The following is a 25,557-nucleotide window of genomic DNA, read 5'->3' as shown; positions in this document are numbered from 1 at the left end:
GTGTGGTAACTTTACAGTATATGAATCATATAAATAATACAGTATATGATTAATGTGTGTGAAATGACTCGTCCTTGTGTATGTGTACGTATGGTCAGTAATAGAAAGTACATTTGCTCAAGTATTGTACTGTAAGTACAGTTTTAAGGGATTTGTGCATTTTTCATTTTATGCTACTTTGTAGATTTACTCCACAACATTACTGGAGGTAATGTTCTACGGGAGGTAACTTTCTGCTCTAAAAGTATTTTTATTTTTGATCGTTTATGTACATTTTCTGTAAACACTTTTACAGAGTAAAATTTTTACAGTGTAGCATGTTGTTGCTACTTTAACTTCAGTACAGGATGACCTTTCCACCACTGTGTATAATCTGAAAGCTTCACTGAAGTACAATGAGAGAATCAGAATGTAGGACACATGTTGAGCTGCAGAACCCGTCCCACTGCAGTGTGTCCCAGCCTGGTCGGATGGCATATGGTGCCTTCTGCTCCGCCAATCAGCTCTCGAAGGTCCCCTGCTAAAAATGTATTGGGGAGAGACAGGGGCTTCTATTTACAACTGGAAGCTGTTTGGGTTCAAACTTTCCAAAGCTGGTGACCATATGAAAGAGTTTGTGCCACCATGCAGGGGATTGTGCCACTTTTCGCCAGGCATGTGCCCCATTTTTGGGAGACCCTCACTGTGAATATTGAATAAGTTACTCAAGCAAAGGGCTGCTTGCGTAAAGAGCATGTCAGCACACAGCCATCAGGACAAAGAGGGGAGGAGATGCACATTAAATGTACTGTATAGGGCAGGTAAAATCATGTGACAGGAAATAAGCTAAGTGGCGGAGATGTCTGCTGACCAATAACAGGCTGGTGCTGCTGAGGTCAGGCTCATTTTGACTAGAGCAGAAGTGGCCGAGTCCATTTAGAGACTGAATGGTCAGATGGGAAACTGACTGCAGGCATTTATGAGGTTTATCAGCACTTTTAAGAGTGATTTATGCTGATGTGATAAGTCGATTCCACACAGTGATATCACTGTGTCAATCACTGAGGTTTTGTTGTGTAATGCACATTCCCGTCTAAACATTCACAGCATGCAACATCACAGATGGCCTTATTTAACAATTAAATTAAGATTACCCAGTGGTATATAGATTGCAAACATTGTAATTGACATGGTGCTTGGAGATATGAGGAGTTAGGACTCGATTATGTGAGCGTGTGAGAAGAGACTTGATTTACTGCCTCCTGGAGGTACAAGCTGCCTGGTTTTGTGTGTGTGTGTGTGTGTATGTTTGCTTACATACTGGATGTGCGAGGTTTGTGTGCTGAAAGAGACAAGGTGATAGTGAGAGGAGGCGACCAGCCTAATCCTCAGTGGCCAGACAAGTGCTAACAGCTCACATCAGGGCTGGTGTGGGTGATGGCTCGTGGAGTGTGAAGAGGAAAGGTTATTGAGCAAGACGGCCACAGAGTTGATGTTAGGAACAAGCACCACTTAAATTCATCACCTTGTCAGAAAATCAAGGCTTAGGTGTAATCCTGGAGAAATATTATATCATTATGAAATGTATTGTAAATTCAGTTCCTATGGCCACAGAAAGTCTCTTGCTGTAATATTCAAACTTACACACTTGTACTTACACTTTATATATTTTCAATATATTTTTATACTATTTTAATATTTGGATGCCTTTTAAAATAATCTTCTTTCTTTATTTTACTTAATATGAAATGAACAAATAGGTGACAGAAAATGTTATTTTCTGTCATCTTTTCTCATTGTTAGCAAGGAAATAATGATTAAACAACATTGTTGGGTTTTAAATCTGCAGAGTATCTCAAAAATGTCAAATAATAAAGTGTCTTCAAAGGCCAATGTCATTTTTTTCTTTTCAAAAATGTTGCTGAGTTTTTCAGTGACATTGCAATTCTTTTGTTTACAAGGCTTTCTCACTATTCACTATGATGTTGAGTTCACAGTGGTGGGACTGATGAGGACTTAACCATTACTGTATTAGCAGCCTTTTCTATTAGGTTAGATCTTCATTAAAAGCCTATTTAATTTATGAGGAAAAATAATTAGGAGGCCCAATGCTTCTCTTTGAGTAACATCTGATTAACTGTCTTAGTGTTTTTGTCCTTTTCTGTCCACTAAGGGGAGCTGCTGGGTGAAGGGCATTGTATTCACCAGAGCAGATAAATCAGTGCTGTCACTTTTCACTAACACAAACTGTAGGGTGCAGTGATCCATTTATTCGTGAAACAAAAGAGGATAGGAAACTAATAAGTGCTATAAACAGAAGCTATTCTTTGTTTATAGTTCCCTTGTTCTGGAAAAGAGAGGTCAGATGTGTGTGGATGCATATTCCTTTTAAAAAAAAACTCAAGATTCAAAGTGAATATTTCTGAGTGACTGAGTCAAAACTCTGAGATTTCATAGCCATAATTATAATAATTATTATTGTTATTATTAAATTTTATTTGTCAGGGACTAAGTACAAAAAACATTACTCTCAGCCAAAGACAAGAGACAGTGTTTACCAGATTTAGTTACCAGCTGCTCTCCATCTGAAGTCCCTGGTCTGGTGGAACCACAACACAATAAGTACTAAATGCAATTTACACACTGACTCCCACAATATAAAATACACTTTTCAACATCTCTGAATAAGTTACCAGATACTACTAAGCCAAATTGTGACTCAGATTGATCACTGGCCATTGAAAAGAATTATTTTTTTTTTAAATCTTTTCACTGGTGTTTATCTTTTGTCTTTAGTGTGAAAAGTACTCTAACTTCTCGTCTCTTTATCTAATTTTCCAATCCTAAATTTAAACTTGTTGTGACTCACACATCCCACTTCAGCCGAAAAGCTCACGCCTTTTGCTGTCCGCCATATATTCTTGGTCACTAGTGCGTTTTTACGCACAGCGGCACAATGAGTGTGTGGACGCCTCGGCGCGTTCTCTTGATCTCGCTCTGCCTCTTTCTGTTTTTAAATTGTTTGGGCACAGTGTTCACTTTCGAGCTGACACTGCTTCACACCAACGACAACCATGCACGGATCGAGGAGACCAGCGAGGACTCCGGGAAATGTTCACCCAGGGGTCCATGCTTCGGTGGGGTCGCCAGGCGGTTCACTAAAGTATCGGAGATCCGGAAAATGGAGAAGAACGTGTTGTTTCTGGATGCCGGAGACCAGTTTCAGGGAACTGTCTGGTTCAACTACTACAAAGGCAGGGAAGCAGCGCACTTCATGAACAAACTCGGTTATGATGTCATGGTAAATAACTCTCACTCCTCCATATAGTTAATTATTTAGCACTTTTCAGAAGTTACTGTAGCAGTAACATTGAAGAGTTAGTTTTTGATGAGATGAAATCTCTGGAGTCCACCATTTAACGAAAGCCACGGTGTTTTGTGTCATACAGGCGATTGGAAACCATGAGTTTGACAATGGAGTGGAAGGTTTGTTGAAGCCCTTCCTCCAGATGGTAAACTGCTCTGTGGTGAGTGCCAACATAAAACCTGACCAGACTCTGGCCGCAGAGCTCAGTGGCTACTACAAACCCTCCACAGTCATCACTGTGGGTTCAGAGAAAGTGGCTGTGGTTGGCTACACCACTGCAGAGACTCCCTTCTTATCCATGCCAGGTGAAAACCTTTTGTTGCATGCAGCACTACAGTAAGATAAAACGTTGTCATTCTAAGCTCAGCTGCAACACGATGGAGACACTTTTGTGTCCACGTGAAATAACCCTGTCTCTCTTCTTCTGTGTTCTGTGTGTTAGGCCAGCACCTAAAGTTTGAGGATGAGGTGGAAGCTCTTCAGGTTCAAGTCAATAAGCTCAAAAGCTTGGGCTGTAATAAAATCATTGCTCTGGGCCACTCTGGCTTTGATGTGGATCAAGACATTGCCAAGAAAGTGAGAGGAGTTGATGTTGTTATTGGAGGACACACCAACACATTCCTCTATACTGGTACTTTTATACTATTTTATTCCCCAGGCAGGTCTATTCTAGTGGATGAGGTTTATAGAAGGTTTGCTATCTTGTATCTTGTAATTGCTTGTTTCTTGTATTGTTTTTATTTCATTCAGCTGCTTAAATCTGCCCTTTCTTTTTGACTCAGCCACTTAAACTGTGTGCCACAGATGAAACAAAAGAGTTAGAAAGTGCAAGTGCAAATGCATCTTTTCCTTTAACTGTAACAGGAAGTGTGAAGTAGTGCACTGCACACCACGCAATTTATTTCTGTGTAGGAAAGCCCCCATCCACAGAGGTTCCAGCAGGCCTATACCCCTTTATGGTGAAGTCTGACGATGGGAGAAACGTGCCAGTGGTCCAGGCTTATGCCTTTGGGAAATACCTCGGATACCTGAAAGTTACTTTTGATGAGGCTGGGAATGTCATAAAAGCTGCTGGAAACCCTATCCTGATGGACAGCAGCATTCCTCAAGGTAGACTGCAGTAACAGCCAGTACTCCAGTAATTAGACGTTTTCTTCAGTCGTTTTCAGTTGGTGCTTCACTGGTTGAAAAGCTGAAACAGCTCATTGAACTAAATAAGATTTTATCGTGTTCAAATGGCTCGATATGACATCAAATGGCATGAATCTCCACGTCTCTGTTATTCACGCCCAAGTAAATAAATAATTAGTCTACATCTTGAAATACTTTTGGTAATAACAGTGCTATGTTTACACAGCCGTTGAAACAAATGATGCTAAAACAAAGGTTGGGACTACGTGGTTACATCTGATTTTTTTCAGAAACAGCTTAATGCATGGTCCATTTGTTAAAACAACATAACACAAATCCATTTTCCTTTCTTGAACATTCAGTGACACTACAATAAACTGGCATCATGTTTTCTTAAATCCCTCCTTTCCAAAAGCATGACTTTTTTTGTAACTCTCTCAGACCCAGGTGTCCTCGCTGACATAGAGGAGTGGAAGAAAGACTTGGCTCAGTACTCCTCACAGTATGTCGGACAGACATTGGTCTACCTCAATGGGACGTTTGAGGAGTGTCGATTTCGGGAGTGTAACCTCGGAAACCTGATCTGTGATGCCATGGTAAAAATGACAGACAACTTTCACTTCATTTATTAATTTACAGTTTATTCAGAAAGCCTTAGTTGCTCCTTCACACTGCCGTTGAGTTTATCAGCCACTGAGACAAAGGAGAAACACACACAAGGACATTTTCCTCCAAAAAGGACCCCAACTTCACACTGGTTGTAATATCAGTTCCTGCCTGTGCATGTTCAGTGTTTAGCACTAAGTGGGAATTTGTGGAATTGAAAGGGCTGCAGGGGTCTTGAGGAAGCTGACAAAAATACCACATAGCAGATCTTTTGAGACCGCTCTCATTGTCAAAAGGTCAGTCTCCACAACTGTAAACGAGCAGCTATTTCTGAGAAGAATTTAACTTCTTTATTTTTGTGTTTTGTGTTGCCAGATTTATCACAATATAAGGTACTCAGATGAGCTGCAGTGGAATCATGTTGGTATATGTATGCTGAATAGTGGGGCTATACGAACATCTATAGATGAGCGCTACAAAAACGGTAATGTTGCTGGTTTCTACTTGTTTTTCCACAGATTTTCTAAGTGTGTCATTACAGGCTGTGTGTGTGTGTGTGTATGTATGTATGTATGTATATATAAACACACTGGTATTTGCCCTTATACTTTTAGGTTCCATAACTATGGAGGACATCCTCACTGTATTACCATTTGGAGGAACCTTTGACTTGGTCCAGATAAAAGGATCAACAGTGAAAAAGGCTTTTGAACACTCGGTTCACAGATATGGAACAAAGTCTGGAGAATTTCTTCAAGTCTCAGGTCTGTCCTCAGGCACAAGTGTCCCTTAGAATAATATTAACCTTTCTTTCTTACTTTCTCTGGTCAGGTTTTGGGTTAAAGGAATAATTTGACATTTTACTCTTTTTTATTATCTCGCCGAGAGCAGAATAATAATTAGTTACTCCTTACAACAACAACCGACCCTATTATGGTTTATCAAGCAGCCAGTCAATTGTGTGTAGGGACTGACCATCAGGTCCATCAGGCTAGCCATTTCCCCTGTTTCCTGTATTCCTGCAAAGCTAACCATTTCCTGCTGTAGCTTTATACAGGCGGATAGTGATGCTGATCTTCTCGCCTCCATCTCTGCAAGAAATAGGCATATTTCCCAGAATGTCAAAGTATTCTTTTTGTGAACAAGTAATTCTCCAGCGGTCATGTCTTGATTATGCAGTCTTGTCAGCTGTGGATAATGACAACATAATCAAGAAACCATAACATTCCCTATGTTTTTTCACACCCATTTCCAGGCATTCAGGTAGAGTACGACCTCTCCAGGTCAGTGAACCAGCGTGTAGTGTCTCTGTCCATGCTCTGCACTGAGTGCCGCGTGCCCAAGTATGAACCGTTAGAACTTGGTAAGACATACACGGTGGTCATGCCTTCATACATGGTGAGCGGAGGTGACAGCTTTACCATGATCAAGGATGAGTTGCTAAAGCATAACACAGGTGAGCAGCAGAGGTATTTACCTAAAATGATTTTTTTTCTCTTGTCAGTATGATAAATTTGTTTATTTTGATGTGCAAAGAGCCAGAAAGAAGGGTTTGCTTGAAAGTTTCAGGACTTCACACTCACATAAAGGTACAACATTTACCTACCAGTGTTTCTGATTAAGATCATTCCTGAGAGTTTGCACGTTGTTAAAAAGCTTGCTCCAGGACTCTGATGTCTTTAAAGTGCCCGCCCCCCCACCCCACACACCCCACCACACACCTCCAGTTTTTCCTTCCTCCTGTTGGACTGTAACTAAAGAGAGCCCTGGGCTTTAATGTTTTTTAATGGTAAATCATTGAAGGACTGGACTGTGCTTTTCATTGATTACATTTACACAGTCATTCAGGGTGGTGCTCACCAGCAACCTTTTAAATCTCTCTGAATGGACTCCAGAAGACTGTTTGGAAGAGAAGGTCACATTCACACTTAGTGTGTGTTAGAGATTATGTTCAAACCTTTCCTTGTGAGTGGGAAATGTTTTAGGAGAAAGTGAGTTTCAGGTTTGGATCAAGAAATAATTCTTCACTTTCAGTTGCCCATGAAACATCAAAGGATTTGGGAGTGTTAGAGTAAGGAATGTAAGCCATATTTAACCCCTGAGCTCATAGTGTTTTACTAGAAACTGGCTCACATTTCTGTACTATTAGACTTGACACCACCCATCACATTCAAATGTTTATGTAAAAACTGAAAAAAGCTGGTGGTAGGAGCACGGGCAGGGTGGTGTAATGAAGGAACTTGAATAGATGAAGTGATGAGGACCAGGCTTACAGACAGACAGATGGACAGGCAGGCAGGTGCAGACAACAGCTACAATTGCACTCAAGAAGAAGGAACAGGCATCCACAGCATGAGCAGGACAAAGGGAAACACACAGAGACATTAGCTAACAATCTGGTAATCGACTAGGGTCGAACCTGGGTTGGCATAAATACAGGGAAGCAGATGAAGGAAATGAGGAACAGGTGTGTGGGTAGGCGGGAAAGTTCGATGATTGGAAATGGAAAACAGGTGAAGAGGTGGATCTGGAGACAGGAAATAAGTCCAGGGACATCTGGTGGGCGGGTGGAGTATAACACAGCTTACAGGACTGTAGAAATTAAGAACAGGGGGTTTAAAACATGTGCAACATGGAGACAGAATTTTTATTTGGCAAATTTCATAAAATACCAACCAAATCCTAACCAAGCTGTCAATTGTCCCACCTTTTGTAGGTGATATGGACATCTCTGTTTTTTCCAAATACATCTCGGACATAAAGCGTGTGTACCCTGCAGTGGAAGGCCGGATCAGATTCAGGAACTCAGCTGTCTTCACAACCTACAGCCTTGGATTGTTGCTGCTTTGTTTATTTCTGTCCCCAACCCTCTGATTGTCTTTGTGCACTCACGGAAACTGTGATTAACTTAAGGGCAAGTTTGATTGCTTGGAAATACCTACGGGACTTGGTTGGCTGCTTTTCCATCTCACTGCCTTCAAGGATAAATAGAAGACAACACAAATGCAGGCTCAGGGTAGATTCAATATCCGGGTAGGAACTTATTTTATCCCACAAATCAGCTGATATTACCCATACAGCAAGATGAACACATTAAATATGAAAAGAACAAAAATGTATCGGACATTAACAAATACTGTTGTAAAAAGTGCATGTAGTATAATTTTAGTAACATCTCTGCAAGTATGAATGGCATTTTCTTGCGTGTCTAAAGAAAATGGAAAAAGTGCCATATTATATCTAAAATCCAAGACAATGCTTGACTAGAGAGATCTGAAAGAGCCCAAAGACTGCAAGGCACTGTCCGTCCTCTGGGTGAAATAATGAACAAAGGGAAAGCTGTCTGGCAGCTATAACTCTCTCAGGAATGAACAGAGCACTGTGACAGCTCGTCAAACCTAACATTTTTAAAGAATTATATTTCCTTAGCTATTTGATTACATTCAAGTTATTGACATTATTATTAGTATTGCAACAGCAAAAGTGTTGTACATATGATTGGTAAATCTGTAAATTTCTGTTTTCTGTCCAGATTAGAGTTGTCACAGAGCAACTTGATGTTGATGTTGCCCCTCCCTTTACCTCCCCCCTCACCAAAATTCAAAAATGCAACACTGAATTAGCCATTAGAGTCCCCCAGTCCCCCACCTCAGGGGGACATGGGGCTTAGCAGAGTTTGGGAGACTCACTGTGGTGAATATGATTACAAAAAAAGAAAAAAAGCAAGACTTTATTGTGAGGTGGCATTGCTGTAGCAGATGAGGCATTCACATAGGGTGCTTAAGTAAAAATAGAAACACCACAGTGTGCTCTCAGTGTGAAACAGAAAGTGAAAGTCATTCAAGTTTCACTACAGCTATAACCACCTGCAGCTGTCAAACATATCTACACATTTTTTGCTTTATATTAAAAAAACAATCACAAGGAACACTGATCTATCATTTATTTATATAATTTAAAATACAAAGTAAATGAAATATACAGCAAGAGACGCCTTGTGTTTCCAGGTAATATATACACATGCTCTACATGTTAGTTTGGTTAGTCTTTGCAGTAGTGTGGGATGAGTTACGTTAGCTCATGTCCATTGAACTGTTCATTTTACATCCATGGAGCCATCACAGAGGTCTCCTTCTGTACCTGCTAACAAAAGCATAGAGAGAGAAAGAGAGCACAAAAATAGGTGTTCTTTTATATAGAGAGCATAAATTATTACCTATAGTTTCAGATAATACGTAATGACCATAATTATGTAATTATTCACATCTGATTTGAAGATTTAAGTATAGAACAATGCATGCGAGTATTATGCTACTATTCATTACACAATGATTATACTGATTTATGGAAAAAATATATTATGTATGTTATTAATAAAAGTATACGAACAATGAGCATACATCTTGAACTTGAGAACCCTCCACTGACTGCACTATTCTACTTTTTTTTACTCCCTATTCTTCACTGTAACTCAAATCCTGATTACTGCAGATGCAAACTGCTGCTAGCGTGATTATCTGGTAACAGCTGCAATGTTTCACTTAAGGTTGGCATATGCACACAGATTTCAATACTATGGGCCCCACAAACTCATCAGTTTCCTGTAAGGCAAGTTTGTCATTTCTTCACTGAGAAGGCAGAAAAAGCAGAACTGAAGTCTGGCAGATTGGGAAAAAACAAAACAAAAATCCCTTACAGTTTCTAGAGAACATGCAGAGATTTGAACTTTTCTCACTATCTTTATAATAGTATCAGTATAGACAACAGTAGTTTGGCTCTGATAGCTTTAGTCAAACATAACTACTTAGGAAGGAGGACAGGAGGAGTACTATAAAGTGTAAGCTGGTATAGATAATGGGTGTTCAGACGTTATATTTCTTTAGAAACCAAGGGTAGCAGTCGCTTACCTTATTTAGCTCAGGAAAAAGTTCTTGAATGGCGATGTCCAGTAGCACATATGTCAGCTGAGGAAGGCATAGAAACAGGAAGAGGATGAAAACCATTAGGGCCAGTGGTCTTTAAATAAAAACATAACAGGAAACAAATGTTGATAAGTGACGAATTGTAACTGTCACAGTTTCCCTCAGGTCATTTTATTTTTGTCTTGACGTATGTTCCAGCAGTGAGGTACAAACATGCTGGGAAAATGAGGAATGCATTCTACAAGCTCTGTGTGTGTGTGCGTGTGCGTATGTGTATGTGTGTGAATGTCCTTGTACCTGTTTGTTCAGAACTGGCTGTTGCAATCCATCGAAGAGGAGGCGTACTCCTTCATACTTGGCCTCTTCACCGATACATTTTCCCAGAAAGTCTAAAGATAAATGGCTTATGAATTTCCCAACTCGTAAGACTGGCCAGTTGTTCTGGAGAAAACCTTTAAAACTTTAACGAATACCTGGAATGTAGCTCATCATCTCTTCGAACGTCTTCTTTGCCCTCTTCTGCTTGTCTTGGGCCGAGCGGAGTGCACTGCTCTCACAGAACACTGTGTCTAGAAGAGCAAGGAATATTCACCTCATTTAATGAGCCTGTTTAAAGAAATAGTTCATCATTTTACGTAAGATTGATACCACTCTCACGTTTGTGTGTCAAGTATAGAGCTTGATGCGATTAGCTTAGCACAAAGACTAGCCACTGTTTGCTCCTCAGTTCCCCTCGAACCCTGCATCCAGCCCCTGCTAACTTGTCCCAAGCTACGTTCTTGTCTTCATTTCCCCAGAACTTCCACTGTCCATCTGCCCACCAGATATCCCTGCACTTTCTTCCTGTCACGATATCCATCTAGTCACCCCTTTTCTATTTCATACTTTCAATCCCCTGAGCTTCCCTGCCATTATTTAAACCTGCCACTGCCACCAGCTGCTTGTTTTCATATGTGCCTGGTACTTGTGTTTAGTTACCTGTTGTCTGAACCTGCCTTCCTGCTTGTCCACCCATCTGCCTGATCTGATTTCATCCATTAAAAGCTACTTCACTGCATCATCCTGTTTTAGTGCTTGCGTTTGGGTCCTCCTTCCCCATGCTGTTACAAGCAACCCTGACAAGACTGAAGCAGTTGGGGAAACATCTAGTCTGTCATCTAGTCCAGGTTTAAAAGTTTAAAAATACATAACAGCACCTTTAAAATGCACTTAACATGTATCTCCTTTCCTAACACATATGCAAATAGAAATGAAAACTTAATGTTTGTAATGTTGTAATTATGTGTTGTAACTAGTTGTTTTCTTATGATTCCAGTCTTTATGCTAAGCTAGGCTAACTTCCTCCTGGCTCCAAAATTAGTTTCTTTCACTCACCCATAATGTTTTAATTTAGCTATTTTTTATGTTACTCTCACATTCACGTGAATATCTCTTGACTTAACTGCCACGTACCTCTCAGCAGGGTGATGAGTGAGACTAGCCGGTGCTCCTGGACCACCTGGTTCAGTTTGTACTGAAGGTAGTAATCTGTGTAGGCCTCCAGTGTGTTCTTGAACAGGATCCTGCCACCCATTAGCAGGTGGTGCAGCCAGTCAGGGATGTGGAAGACGACTCGGCCTGACAACCGTGAAGAAGGAGGAGGGAAAGAGAGAGAGAGAGAGAGAGAGAGAGGTTGAGTGAATAATGGGACTCTGCGTTAGGGGTCCAGGGGTGGACTTGTCAGGGTCACGGTTCATGAGGGAACACTGATCCTCTACTTCAAGTTCAGCATTTTACAGACAGACAGACACACACCTTTTACATTCTGCTTTTATTTACGTTTCTATGTCTTGTTACTATAAAAGACTTAAGAACTTTATTTCTGAAATGCGCTATATAAATAAAATCCTACAACTAGATTTAATAGGTCTGAATATTATTCAAATAACTGCATTTTTTTCTCATTTACAATTCCAACTTTCATGTGGTGTCCATTAGGGATTTGTAATAATTTGTGATGATGAGTATTTCTGTATGAAATATTAAATTTGACATAACAGCACATATTTCATGTAAGAACACTAATGGAAATGTTTAGATAAAAAAATAAATAAATAAATTCCATGCCAGCTAATAATTCAGCTGGCTAACTGTGAGCTTTTTGTGATTTCTGATAAAACAAGTGCATTCTGAGATAGTAATAATTTTTAAAAATTATTTATCATTTTCCAATTATTTAATTACTTAATTTTTATTTAAGCTGGGAAATTCCTGATAAATAGAATGCGATGGGCAGAACTTACCCACATACATTAAGTAGTCATACACCCCTTCAACAGTGATCATTTCCATGAAGTAGTTCTGATTGTGTCTCTTCTCAGTCATTTCTGATCGGTTGGCATTGTTTTTGAAGAGGTCATTGAAGAGCTATGAGAGAGGGATTTACAAGTTTTTATTAAAGCCCATTTAAGACTAAACAGTGTAAATAACAGAATTAAAAACTTGTTCAAAAATGTTCAAAATTCTATGACAAGATGTTAATGGCAGATATCTCTGCATTTAAAGGCAATGACATTTGTTCTCATACAGTCAAGTGGACATTTGCCACTTGACTGTATGAGAATGAGCCAGACTGTGTTTAAACAGGTGAAGACTTGTAAAACCTTTTGTGATCTCACAAATTCAGCCTTTGGCAAGATGTCAAGTTACATGCTCAAAGCATTTTTTTTGTCCAAATAAGAATCAAGAAAGTCACTACATGTCAGATCGGATAAGAATTTTGTGAACTACTTTATTTAGGAGTAAGACAGAATAAATACATATAAAAAAAACTAATATAAAATACTGTGTGCATTAAGCTCAAGCGGTAAAAAGACTTCCTTTTATTTGAACACAGCTGGACCACGCTGTCTTTGAAAATGCAAACCATGACTTTGCTTTGAAAACTGGATTGGATTGTGTGTTTTTGACCAGAAAGTTGTCCCTGGCAATCCCTCTGTGTATAACTTAAAAAGATAAATCTATGAGTTAGGAAGGACTCCAGCTGTACTCAAAGGATAATATCCCTCAGGCCTAGGCTTGCAGGGAGAGAGTGGAAGAAAGAGAGAGAATGAATAAGACATTTGAAGCTCTACAATATGGATTCCCCACCTTTTTATCATTTTCTGAGGTAGGGCTCAGGATGGTGAGCTCAGGACGGCTGGGTTTGGGTTTGGGAGATTCACAGGAGTTGAAGAAGGACTGGATGAAAGGCTCCAGATGCTGCCCTTTCTGAAAAAAAGAAGCACAGCAGTGCAATCTGTATAACTTACAAGTACTAATATTTTCCTTACAGATGTGTTTGTCCTGTAAAAATGTTCCAATAGACAGTTGAGAACCAGAGAAATACAAAAGAAACTGACTAAGTTTGCACTGATGTGATGGGAAACATTTCTGTTGTAGAAAGATAAGATAGAGAAAAAGTGACAGGCATACACATACCACTAGGAATGCATTTCTTACCTCTTTTATCAGTTTGCTGGGGACAGATTTAATGATTTTCCCTGTGAAACATAAATAAATTATCTCAGTGATGTATGGTTCTGTCACATTTTGCCTCTGTCTGAGACACAAATATCTTTTCACAGCAACCCAAGGTCAGGCTGATCAAACATTTTCACAGTGTGTTTGACATGTTCCGCCGCGCAAACATAATCCATCTCGCTGGTCTTTGTCACAATCTCTACATCCTGTTCAGACAGAATCTGTCTCATACTGTACCCAGGTTCACGTCGGGTAACATCTTGTCCAGAAACTGAGACTCCATACTATGAGGAGACAGGAAGTCAGCCAGGAGCTGACTGTTGCTCAGCTCTGGATGCTGGAGAAGTTTCTGCAAAGAAAGCACATGTAAATACACAGCGTTTTTAAGTTGTGCTCTTTAATAGTGAAACATCATTCAGAGAGCTTTGGAACAAAGATGTGGCTTTATAAAATGTGTCTGACATAAGAAGCAATGCCAAGTCAAAGCAGGTACTCCGGTTGCCATGTGAACACATTCAATCGGAGATAACTAAAAAGATTTTTAAAGAGTAAAATCTATGGTTGTGTATATTTTATAGCCTCACATATATCATATATTATATCAGCAGAGTTTACATAATTTCTGACAATGTTTCACAGACTATTACAGGTTTTTTAATTAATTTCAAGTCTTCAACATAGCCTTTTCAGTCCATTCATTTCAGCATACTAAAAAAAAAAAAAAAATCAACTTGCAAAGTCTTGAAACTTATTTTGGTGTAGGTGATCCATCACTATTTTTACTGTCATCAGATATGATTTTCTGGCAATGCTCTTCCAAGGAGGACCATTTAAAATTCTTCCCTTGGTGGTGTGTTCAAGGACGCCCTGGAAACTCAATGTTGTTGATAAATAAATCTCAGATGGCAAACAATCTTCTGTTGTGAAGAAGTGAATTTGGTCATTATTCTGCTTAAACGTCTGGCAACCAGGTCTCAAATCTCATTCAAGAATCCTTGAATGTGCTGCTAAAAAGAGTCTTCAAAGTGGATTACAACCCCGATTGCGACTTTAGAGTCTGAACTCTGTTACCGCATCTGTGTTTTGAAAGTCTGCAGCTGGCCTCATGATGGCTAAATGACGATGGCTAGACAGAGACGCAGAGATCCTTTCTTAGCCGTTTAGAGCAGTGATCTAACCAGTCCGTTGTTTGGACACACAGTACTCCTCACAGCTGTTCTTCATAGTTTCAAAGAGATTACTTTTAAAAAGGCTGTTTTCTGACAATGGATGTGGAGCACTCCTATCAGGATACGAGAACAAATGCTCAAAAACTGAGACCCTTTCAATTTAATATCAGTGTCTGATCACTTGAGTGCAGTAGAAAGATTTGTGTATGTAGCGCCATGTGTGCTTGTGCGTGTGACCGTGTGTGTGCGCAGTCACAGCTGCTAGCTCATATCCAGGCCCGTCAACATACATTAATTATACCTGTCTAATAATATTCAGAGGCAAAGTCTTAAGTGTTTTTACCTGAAGGTACTCCTGGAACTCCTCCCGCTTCGACGTGAGGAACTCGTAATTCTTGGGACCGATGATTCTCTTTGAGGGCAACTGTGCATCTGGAAATGAGCCTATAGAGGGTGTAAGAGTTCACAGAAAGGAAAAAATATTAACAGAACAACCTTCCTTTTACGGGAGCCCTGAAGACGACCACCATCCTGGAAGGCCAGTCACCATCATCTCACAGGAGACTACATACAAGATCTGTGACATGACCTTGACATATCGACAAATAAGACAACAGTACATTGGCACAGACCTGGGTATCTCCCAGTAATGTCTTCATGCAGTTATCCACAACAAACTCCTTCTACCTTGGGTCAAGAACTTATCAATCACCCTTCTTATAAAGAAAACTTACCATGAAACTCAGTCAGCTTTGATTCAAGCACATAGAATTCCAGATATCTTCTGTATACAGACCAGTGCTCAGTCTCATGTCCCACTGCAGATAAACACAAGAACAAAGAACTGATATAATCTCAGTTAGAATTACTCCCACACAAAGGAATGATGCATGTTGACAGCTTCAAAAGAAATGAAACGTCAGTTCTCACACTGATGTTATGTGATGTCTGGAAGCTGTACACACATTTTCCTCACAGCTTTTTCTGCAGAAGTCATTTTCTGCTTTTTGAGAGAAACTTTAGATTTTACCGTCAGGTTGCACAGTCAACAAGTAGCTATGTTCAGCAGCATAATGTCACTGGGGCAAAATCTATGGCATCTCATTTACTGGCAATAAGATGCTCTTGCCTGTCATGGTCCTACTCTTCAATGACAAAACACTTTTATTTTCACATTAAGATCTTGGCAAGTCTAAGTTCATTCTGATACTTCATGTTGCAAAGCAGAAGGACTCGTCTCTCAGATGAAACAGAAGGACAAGTCCTTTCAGCCTCACCTGCCTTCCTGTCGTTGCGCTCCACGTCAATACAGAACACAGGAATCCTCTCCCTCTTCACATCGTCGTCATAGAAATCGATGTAAGGGATGGTGATGTTCCAGGCTGAGAGGTTTCGAGGGGTGCTGGGGGTAAAGGCCGCCTCCACTGGGGAGTCATCCTCCAGCACCATCATGGCCTCCTCCACCTTGAATGGAAGGAAGTTAGAGAGGTTAACATCACGCAGAGTAAGCCTCCGCCTAAATAAACAGGTCACGGTCAAAACTTCTACTGTTAAGGTGCAAAATGCTGCAGGTAAACACAACGAAGAGAAAGTGAACTCAGCTGAAACGTGTCTCTTTGTAACTTGTTGAACATAGAGTTTACACCTATCATATTTATTATGAAGGAAGCTCATAGTGAATTAAAAAATATGAAAGAAAGTCTGAAAAAAAACTTGAGGCTCACAAATGGAGGAAATGGAAAAGTAAACACAGGATACCCCTTATCACAAAGTGCAGGATGGGCAATTACAATTTCCCCTTTCAGCTAACAGGTCCTGTTTTGCTGCACCATCTACAGAATAGATATCATTCTACAGTACATATGGTTAATTTTCCTGAACATAGTATTTGTCACTAGGCCAGAACTGTTATAACAAAATATACCAGTTGAATTTCTCTCAAGCAAAGATGATGTTTGGCTGTTTTCATGTTTCTTTCTTATGTGTTTTCCCAGGGAAAGACTTGCTCCTCAAACTCCAAACAACCCTCTATCAATTGAGCATTTAAACATATGTTGTGCAGACATAAAAAAGGGACGTTACCGGAAATATTTAAGTTCAGCAAATCCAGAAAAGCACAGTTCCTTCCTGGAATCATGTGAATGTCTTTAGAAGACAAGCAGCAGTAATTACTAGTGATATCATCAAAATGGAAAACCGTGTGGAGGTTACACATGAGAGAGACAGATTTGTTTAACTTTGTGGCTTTCCTTTCTTTACTCACCAACGCCACCAAGTGGTAGCTGTTGTGATAGTGTAAAACAGTGCTTTGGTTTGAGTTTTACTGTTTGCAGTAGCTTGCTTGGTTTAAAAAAAATAAATTTTTTTTTTTTTTTTTTGGATGTGGAATATGAGCAACACCCAGAGAATCATTTGCTTTGTATTTAAATCTAAACTCTATTATCCTGTGAGAGTTATAACAAACACTTTACATCATCTAAAAATGAGTGTTGGGATTATTTTTACATCAGCTTTACCATGTCATCCTCTCCCTCTACCAGCCCGTAGGATGGCAACATGGCTCCCTCCATGGTTGTGCTCTTGAACACTCCTTTGATCTTACTGCCAATGCGGCTGATCCCAAAGGACTCGCCCCTCTTTGACGTGTTTCTGCAGGCCAAACGAACAGGTTATTAGACAATGCACCATGGAGGAGATGTGCATGGCTTCAGCAAAGCGCATGCAGCTTGAGAGAAGTGACACGCAAGGAACCATAGAGGAGAGAAGGAGAAAGAAGGAGCAGCATACTGCACTGGAATGATGATTGTACATGGGAGGAAAAAGCCAAGGTAGCCAAACCCAAAGCCAATATAATATATATCACGTCACAGGCATCTCACAATGAAATGTCTGGGTTGCTGGTTAAGCGCTGCAGGACCAAAATCAAACACAGCACACAGCAGTGAGCAGTGATTCCATGGACAAATGTCTAAAGTGAATGGTATCGCAAATTTGAATGAAAATGATCGGTTACCAGTCAACAAGAAAAGGTGCACAGCATTACAGGTGCTCTGTGTGAGTGCCTGTCAGATTCCGTGAAATAAAAATCATAGTGGTGACAATACTGAAAATACAAGGAGCTGAAAAGTCACTGCACTGTCAAAAACAACAGGGAGTTTTTCCTAAACAAAACAACAGAGTTGGAGGAGAGACACATGATAAATAAAAACAGGATCCCATGCAGCAGTCCCACCATGCAGGCGTCTGGCTGAGACTGGGGTCACGGGGGTGGGGGGTAGCACAACATCACACTGAGCGACCTGTGACACACGGATGGACCCTGACTTACTTTGGTGATGAGTGGCGGTGGGATAGTGAGCCATATGGGAAGGTTGTGAACGTGGACTGGGCATGGAGGGAGTTAAAAGATGCAGGTGAAGAGCTGCCAGAGGCGAACAGTGAGGACGGGGACTCGGGGCTCCAGTCCCAGGAACTATAAGCAGAACAGGGTCATGTCCCCAGGGGCAAAAGGAGGGAGAGGACCATGGATCATACCAGGGCAGGCAGTATGGTGGTTACAGAATCAAGAGTGGACATACAGTCACAGACACAGCACGGTGGTGGCAATACATTGATGGAGTACTAGGCGAATGGACGAGCAGAGTGGAAGGGGGGAGGGTGGTGGGGGGGTTACTGAATCGCAGACATGTAGGGAATTTAGGCTCCTAGTTGGTCAGTATTTACAACTGAAGTGCCAGGGTTAGCCATTCTCTACTATTTCTTCTGTCTCCTCTGAGTGGCATGATTGATGCTGCTTTGAAAACTGCCTTCATAACAACATTGCATAACCAGATGCAAAAACTGAAACATAAAACTAGCCAGCTTCCGTCTCTGAGTTCCCCTGATGTTTTATTCCATAATTCTGGAATCAAGCAAACCTACGTTTGCTAAGAAAAGCATGAAAACTAAAGCCTAAACCATCCAAAAGGAAGATTTTCTTTATTGCATGTGTTCAGCAGCATGACTCTTGTTTTGCTTGACTGAACATATGATTAATGATGGCATGTACTATGATTATCATGATTAACTAATTATTTGCATTTACAGCACAAGCACCAAATAAAACATATTTAGGAGTAAAAATAGATTAGCCAGAAAATTATATATACCATCATATTATCAGCTAGTGCTCAGTGAACTGAAGCCCTGAATGAAGTGTGCCCAGGGTTCAGTGAATTTGTTAAAAAGGCAGTACATCCTCCTCTGTGAGCCAGTCAGGCAAGAATGAGTATCTTTTGTATCTTGCGTGCAGCAGCACTGCTCAGCCAGCCACTGTTCTGATCAGCACACTGATGCCTTATACTCACCGAATGTCATCCAAACTGAGGCTATTTCTGGAACAATATGCACAAGGAGTTAGCAGCAGGGCGCCATGGCCACATACACACCACACCCCGTGACAGAAACATGACATTCGATCCCTGGGCTCAACTCTCAATTTACTTCTAATTTCAGTTTCATTACACTGCAAAGCAAAAAAAAATGTTTGTTAATTTACAGCTTATTTGACCCTGTATTAAGGTGAAGTGTGTGTGTGTGTGTGTGTGGTGTGTGTGTCTATATATGAAGCTATATTCCCTATTCTTTCTTCACACTGCAGTGCACAGTGGCCATTTGGATATAGAGAGCTGCAATGTGGGTGCAAATACTGTAATCGATTTACTATCTAAAAAAAACAAAACTACCAGTGAGGCATTCTCTGCTTTAATTGCTTTCTGTGACAAAAGTCACCAGTGCATCAATATATCGATAAACACTATAAACAAGCTTTTCCTCTGATACACACAATCACAAAAACTGCTGAAGTGAAACCTACCTGCTCATCTTGGAATTTCTGGCAGGGGACTCGGCCCCTCGCAGAAGCTGGCGAAAGTACTGGTGAGTGACATGGAAAGAAAAAAGGACCACACAGTTCAGACCAATCAAACACTGTATACGCAAATTCTGATACACTACTGTAAATAAGAAACATGTTATCTATCGAGCAAGTCCTTTACGTCTTAATAATAATCGTGACTGCACAGTTTATTTTAGAGAAGGAACAGGAGCGGCAACAGAAAAATCAAATAATATCATATTTTCTAGACACTATTCATGCAGGGCAGTGGCCTGCTGTGGACAATGGCTGAGCACTGGTCCACCCAGCTGTATTCAATGAAACGGCCTCTGAGGGGTGAAATTCGGCTTGGCAGCTTGGCATAACGCCAGTGTCGGCTCATTGGCCAGTTGCGCGTCTGGTATTGATGACACGGACGATAGCGGTTGGTGGCTGAGAGATCGGAAGAGGATAGCGCAGGAGAGTCAGTGAATTCCAAATCAGCTCTAATTCCAGCATATGACAGATATAGCTTTGTTATTTCTGACACAATCAAATTTCATTTGCCGGAGGATATTAACATTCAGTCTGTACCAAAACAATATCTTGAAAGGACTGTATTTAGAAATCAGAACAAAACAGATAGATGCGATACAGATACAAATACAAATAAAGTGATCAATAAATTGGCTTGAGCCTCCGGCAGATGTTGTCTGGTTGAGTGATTTATTTCTTGGTAAAGATGCTAACCTCATCACTGTGACAGAACATGGGGGTGAAAACATTCTCCAGGAGGGACAGGACGTGCTCGTAGGCTTCAAACAAACACCTCATGGTCTGCAGCTTCACCACCTCTGCATACGGGCCCTCTGCAACTGGGAAGTGCAATTTAAAAATAAACAAAAAAATAATCATGTTAATTAAAGTACGTCCAATACATATGTGATTCTTAAAGAAACGAAAGTTATCTAAAATGATTCAAAGAGGATCCCTGTCACACACTGTTTTGTATTTCTTCCACAATAAATGGGTCGAAGCGGATCTTGTCGACACTCTCGTCCAAACAGTAGGTCTCATAGATCTTCTTCACCTCCTCATGAAGCATCATCTTCTCTGAGTCTGACAGCTCTGGGCACAGTATCCTGTCATTGAATTCCTCTGAGAAGTTAAGAGAATCAGACACAAACTCAGCGTGTAACAAAGCAAACCTGTTTTTTTTTTGTTAATCATTTTAGATTGGATGAGTGGCTGAGAGAAGCCCTAGAGTAGGGCTCACTTCTGATAAGTACACATATGCAATCTAATTACTTTTAATTAGTCCAAATAACAGCCTGACAGACTGATAGCTAAGTTACTCCTTGCAGGTAAAGGAGGCCTCTTTTGAAATCACCTGAAAGCGACTGGGAAAGACTTACCAACTGCAAGGCAGAACTGGAGCACATGGACAGCCCCCTCTTGCTTCAAGAAGTTCATGAAACGAAAGAGAAGATCTTGCTGTTCTCTGATTTCCTTCAACTCAAGTTTTAGCACCTGATGAGAGAGAGCGACAAGTGGGGAGGAGAGTGAAGAAAAACCCCAGTTGAGTGTCCCTCTAGCCTCTTGCGAGGTGTGTCTTGGTGAGGCCTGATAGAGCTAAAACACACCCTGGGTCTGCATATTGTGATTACAGTATGTGCTGGATGACGTTTAGTAACCAGTGGCTCCTACGTGAAGTAATGCTTAGAGGTTTTGATTTGATCAGAAGTTGTACGAAGCTAAAAACATTGTAGAATTACTTTATCACTACATTCCTCTGGATGTGAGGAAACACTTACTGAGGGCTTTTTGTTGCGAGTATCAGAATACTTTTGCAGGAAAGGAACCAGTGTTGAAGTGGGCTCTGTGGCTTCTTCAGGCTTAATGGACAAAAGCAGATAGAAACCATGTTAATCTTGTTCACCCATAAAGTACATACACCCTGCAGAAATATGTCTAAATACACAGATGTAAATGGACGTGTGCATCAGTTCAAAGTTCAGCAAATACTTACAGGGGAGTTGTCGATGAAAATCAAAATTAAATGATTCACTGTGTCCTGAAAAAAAAAAAAAAGAAAAAAAAAAACAGCAAGTTTACAAAAATCATGCAGAATACTAAGACACACTGCTGTGTACTATTTGCTTGCTCATGATAAATAACATTCTCATTAATCGACGTGCTTACTAAACACAAAACAAACTGAGCCCTTGATGTGTCTACACTCACAGGATCAGCCAAGTAGTCCATTGAAGGAAGGAAGACAGAACCAGCCAAGACTTCTCTTATTAGGAGAGTAAGAGATCTGAGAGGAGCAAAGAGATACGGCAGTAGGAAATAAGAAAGTGAAAGAGTAAAGAATGATCCTTATCTACCTTTGCATATTGTAAATACTATCAGACTGTCACCCAAAATAACAAAGATAATCATTCTTGCCTGACTGGTCTACAGTGTTACAGTACATGTTACAAGTTACCTGCAGTCTGTTGCCTTAGGTGGCAGGATGTAGGGAAAGAGCATCTCAGTCAGCTTCCTAAGGTAGAGAAGCTCATCTCTGCGACTGCGAAGGGCTATGTGAAGGTCAGGACCATATTCATCCAGGGCAGCTTGTTGAAGATACTCTGTGTTCTTTACTACAGGGGAGAGCAAAAAGAGTTAGCCAAATATGGAGAACACAAAGAAGAGGAGTCAGTGCGCTGTGAATGTCAGCAATACCTTTCTGCCTGGCTTTGCTTATTATTTCAATGTGCTTCATGGAAACTTTAAGAAGCTTTTTTGTGATGAGGGATACCACATCCACCTGTGGGAGAAAGTTTTTCATTAAAAATAATTCAATCAGAATCCCAAGATTTTAGACTTCAGAACAGCCAAATTTGTCACCTTCTGGGTTCGGCGAACTAACACGGTTGCAAAGAAACGCAACGTCACTCTCAGCTCATCAACAAACGCCTCATCATCCGTGATGTCTCTGAAAAAGACTTTACAGTCACTTTGGTCTCTCCATATAACACATACCACCTCAATTTGTATTATGGTATAAAATATACAACCAAATGGCTTACCTATACCAAGGATACACAAAATTTTCCAGTACAAGCTCCAGAATCTTGGGGAAAAAAAACACACAGGATTGGATTGAGAAATAACTTGGTCATTTAATTTGAAAATATAAAAAAAAAAAAAAAAAAAAAAAAAAAAAGTTTAATCCAGTCGTGTTACCTCCGAAAGAGAAGCATCAACTTTCGAAGGAACTTTCAAGTCAAGCCATGGCTGATAGTTTTCCAGTAATAGGGTTGGTCTATCAGTAGATTGGACAAAACAAAATAAATCAGTATTGTACACTGAAAAAAAGCATAAGAATCCTGTATGACTGAAGAGAGGTGTAACATCTTCCATAAATTAATCTTAAACCACAATGTATTACTGAGCACTCTGAGTGAGCATGTTGACAAACCAAATGCAAAAAGATTCAAGAAATATAAGAAGAGCTTCACTTCAAAGTGACACTTTTGCCACTTTCTCTTACTGTTTGCTTCCAAACTGATCATTATTTGATTTTCACCTTGTCTTTTACAAGCATAAGTAAACCCAGCATATGCCAACATATGCAGTAGCAGGGCTGAACGATTTTAGGGAAAAGATCTCCACATATCAGTAGTTGTGGTGTAACACTCGACATTTTTCAGCTCAGTTAGCACTTTTTCTTTACACTCCGCATGTAGCAGTGGGATGGCAACCTGGCTGAAGTATCCTCTTATAACTCCTATACGGAGTTACGCTAGCAAAAGATGCTGTAATTTTTCGTCATGCAAATGCCTGTGGTGATAAATTGGTTATACGACAAGCTTTGCACAGTACCTGTTTCTGGTGCACGTTTGCAACCTCAAACCCGAAATGACCGAGGTGCTGTTTTTCTTGGGGATTAAATCCCGTAACTCCGTTTCTGCTCCAGCTGAAGCCATGTCACAAATTAAGGAGCAGGTGGAGCAGGTTACACTGATTGCGTTAGCCTGACCTGTCCACGAGCAGCATGCCGCTTCTGATTGGTGAGCTTGGCAGGTAGGGAGACGGCATGTGTAAAATAGTTGACACAGCAGTTGATCACATGATCGCGTTGTCTGAAATCGCAATTTCGATCAGAAAACGATAAATCAGGGATGTCCAAACTGTCCAAACTGTGCTTGGTTGGAACAAAAACCTGCAGCCACACGGCCCTTTGTGGAACAGTTTTGGACACCTCTGCGATAAATCGTTCAGCCCTATGCAGTAGCATGGTAACACACATAGTCACAGGAATATCTAGGTGTATGGAGTGCTTGAGTTTATCTTTTCAGCTTAACTGCTGTTGACACAAATGACAAGGTCACAATACAGTCACTTTCTCAGGTACCACTGTGCTGTACCAGGTAACTCACCTGTGCCTTTTGCATTTGATTTTTCCACAAACAGCGCAGCTGTGCCCCAGTGGAAACAGCTCCTGCTGATATGACTGCAAGAGAAAGTTCTCAAAGCTTAACAGCAATTATGGGGCCCCTACCCATCATTCACTCCAGCTGTAAAAGTGTCTCATCAGAAATCACTATAAACCTTAAACGTGTTTTGTAAAAGCACTAAAAAGACACCCCCAAATTTTGCCAAATTGTTAATCAAGGCACAGAGTAAATTTATTTGAACTGTGACCTACCTTGGTCTTTGGTTTGATGGAGACTAAGATGTTGGGCAGCAAAGACTCAGGCCCCAAAGAGCAGTAAAAAGTGACAACTCCAGCCAGGAAGGACCAAACCACCATAATAATGTGAATATATCTGTGAAAACGGAATAATACTGCTATTAACTGAGTTAGAAACATTATAGCACTCTTGGAGAATAGCTGGGATGGCCCTGTAGTAGGTCAGGGGTGCCATATAGGGAGTAGCATTGATGAAGTGATATGAACTATTGTGCGCATACCTGTTTAAAAGCAGGGTGGACAGCAGCAGGACCAGCAGCAGAAAGCAGAAGACTGGATACTGTCGGCCCAGCTCTCTGAGCCGGTCCAGCTTTATCCTGCGTCTTATTTTCTGCAGATATACCCTGATGCATCCCATCTTCGCCTATGCATATGTAGCCTAGTGTATATTACTGTAAAATAAAGAACGTGAGCGACCGTCTAAATATGAATAAGGGCGTGTAGCGGCGATTCAGACCACCATCACCGCAAAATCATGTCACTTCGAGCGAATGTTTTTCTTTACATACCGAGCAGGTTGCAGTGATTTTATTCATCGACTCCGGCGCTTACTGAATGAGTATGGTCAATGTTGTGGGCCATTTCTCGCTGTAGTCCAGTAGCGACACCATCATGAATTTGCAGAATAAATACGCAGGCTGCCTGTTTATAGGATTCAGCGTAAGGCAGGCGAGGTGCAGCACACAGCTGTAAGCCACAGCAGGATTTAGCTGTTATTACGCAGCATCAGCTGTGCATAGGCCGTCCTAACACTCCGGTGGGTTCGTGCTCGGCTAATGGCTGCGGTGTTCCAGCTGTCATTTCTGTCCACCGAGGGGCTTACGGCCGCTGCCTGCTTGTCAGCGCTGGGGACGCGTGATGTCACCTCCGCTGCGTTTCCACAAGCAGCTCGGAAAATACTGGCTCCGGTTGTTTGTGGGCAAACTAGTGTCTCGGCGGCGTCTATCCGCAATTGAGTAAGCCATAATATACGACGGGGTGTCCCAAATTTACAGGGACGTGGGTGCGGTGGGAGTGGCGCTCCTCGGTTCCTCCGCCACGTCGATTTTTTTTTTTTTTTTGTGATATATTCTTAAATAACGGACTCGCGGTGTAAATATCACTGTATGGTTAAAAACTAGCAGTGACTATATAAAAAACTACACAGGGAGAGTGAAAAGCGTGATCAATAATTATGTCTTTCTTTTTCTTTTGTTTGCTAACGTTACAACAACCTTCGGGTAAACCGCCAATTAATTAGTTCCGCTATAGTAGCCACGTCGCTGCTGTTTGGTTGCACTCAG

At 40.8% G+C, this 25,557-nt stretch overlaps 2 protein-coding genes across 6 annotated transcripts; one reads left to right on the top strand and one right to left on the bottom strand.

The window, feature by feature from the left end:
• Positions 1-2,895: 2,895 nt before the first annotated feature.
• On the top strand, positions 2,896-9,478 carry LOC121197353 (snake venom 5'-nucleotidase-like). Its single transcript, XM_041060930.1, has 9 exons — positions 2,896-3,280; positions 3,429-3,651; positions 3,789-3,977; positions 4,259-4,456; positions 4,919-5,073; positions 5,459-5,567; positions 5,698-5,847; positions 6,339-6,539; positions 7,800-9,478. The coding sequence occupies exons 1-9, from the start codon at positions 2,936-2,938 to the stop codon at positions 7,955-7,957; spliced, it is 1,728 nt and encodes a 575-aa protein (XP_040916864.1). The 5' UTR covers positions 2,896-2,935; the 3' UTR covers positions 7,958-9,478.
• On the bottom strand, positions 9,013-25,317 carry LOC121197352 (sorting nexin-14-like). Of its 5 annotated transcripts, XM_041060925.1 has the most exons (31): positions 24,784-25,313; positions 24,496-24,666; positions 24,230-24,350; positions 23,961-24,034; positions 22,765-22,843; positions 22,608-22,651; positions 22,426-22,513; positions 22,261-22,345; positions 22,022-22,178; positions 21,775-21,850; positions 21,560-21,604; positions 21,345-21,425; positions 20,946-21,060; positions 20,533-20,688; positions 20,281-20,405; positions 19,531-19,589; positions 19,022-19,048; positions 18,004-18,147; positions 17,192-17,324; positions 15,953-16,139; positions 15,410-15,493; positions 15,019-15,119; positions 13,744-13,855; positions 13,486-13,526; positions 13,135-13,254; positions 12,288-12,411; positions 11,458-11,622; positions 10,479-10,574; positions 10,303-10,394; positions 9,991-10,047; positions 9,013-9,226 (listed from the first exon to the last, which is right to left on the bottom strand). In XM_041060925.1, the coding sequence occupies exons 2-31, from the start codon at positions 24,630-24,632 to the stop codon at positions 9,185-9,187; spliced, it is 2,967 nt and encodes a 988-aa protein (XP_040916859.1). In that variant the 5' UTR covers positions 24,633-24,666; positions 24,784-25,313; the 3' UTR covers positions 9,013-9,184. The 5 variants fall into 5 exon arrangements, with proteins under 5 accessions (XP_040916859.1, XP_040916861.1, XP_040916858.1 ...); XM_041060927.1 differs by having other exon boundaries at positions 9,013-9,223; positions 24,496-25,317; XM_041060924.1 differs by having other exon boundaries at positions 24,496-25,313.
• Positions 25,318-25,557: the final 240 nt, after the last annotated feature.

The sequence above is a fragment of the Toxotes jaculatrix genome, chromosome 17 (genome assembly GCF_017976425.1).
Source record: "Toxotes jaculatrix isolate fToxJac2 chromosome 17, fToxJac2.pri, whole genome shotgun sequence".
In the NCBI taxonomy this organism is placed as follows: Eukaryota; Metazoa; Chordata; class Actinopteri; family Toxotidae; genus Toxotes; species Toxotes jaculatrix.
This window is presented reverse-complemented; position numbering and strand designations above follow the sequence as displayed.

What these genes read in the sequence shown, in the direction of transcription:
- LOC121197353 (XM_041060930.1), top strand. Translation starts at nt 2,936, where the DNA reads ATGAGTGTGTGGACGCCTCGGCGCGTTCTCTTGATCTCGCTCTGCCTC. An exon ending in TCCCTTCTTATCCATGCCAG is followed by an intron (nt 3,652 to 3,788) that starts GTGAAAACCTTT and finishes TCTGTGTGTTAG; the next exon opens with GCCAGCACCTAAAGTTTGAG. An exon ending in ACCTGATCTGTGATGCCATG is followed by an intron (nt 5,074 to 5,458) that starts GTAAAAATGACA and finishes TTGTGTTGCCAG; the next exon opens with ATTTATCACAATATAAGGTA.
- LOC121197352 (XM_041060924.1), bottom strand. Translation starts at nt 24,632, where the DNA reads ATGGGATGCATCAGGGTATATCTGCAGAAAATAAGACGCAGGATAAAG. An exon ending in CCAGTTCTGCCTTGCAGTTG is followed by an intron (nt 20,689 to 20,945) that starts GTAAGTCTTTCC and finishes TTAACTTCTCAG; the next exon opens with AGGAATTCAATGACAGGATA. An exon ending in CCAGCAAACTGATAAAAGAG is followed by an intron (nt 13,255 to 13,485) that starts GTAAGAAATGCA and finishes TCTTTTTTTCAG; the next exon opens with AAAGGGCAGCATCTGGAGCC.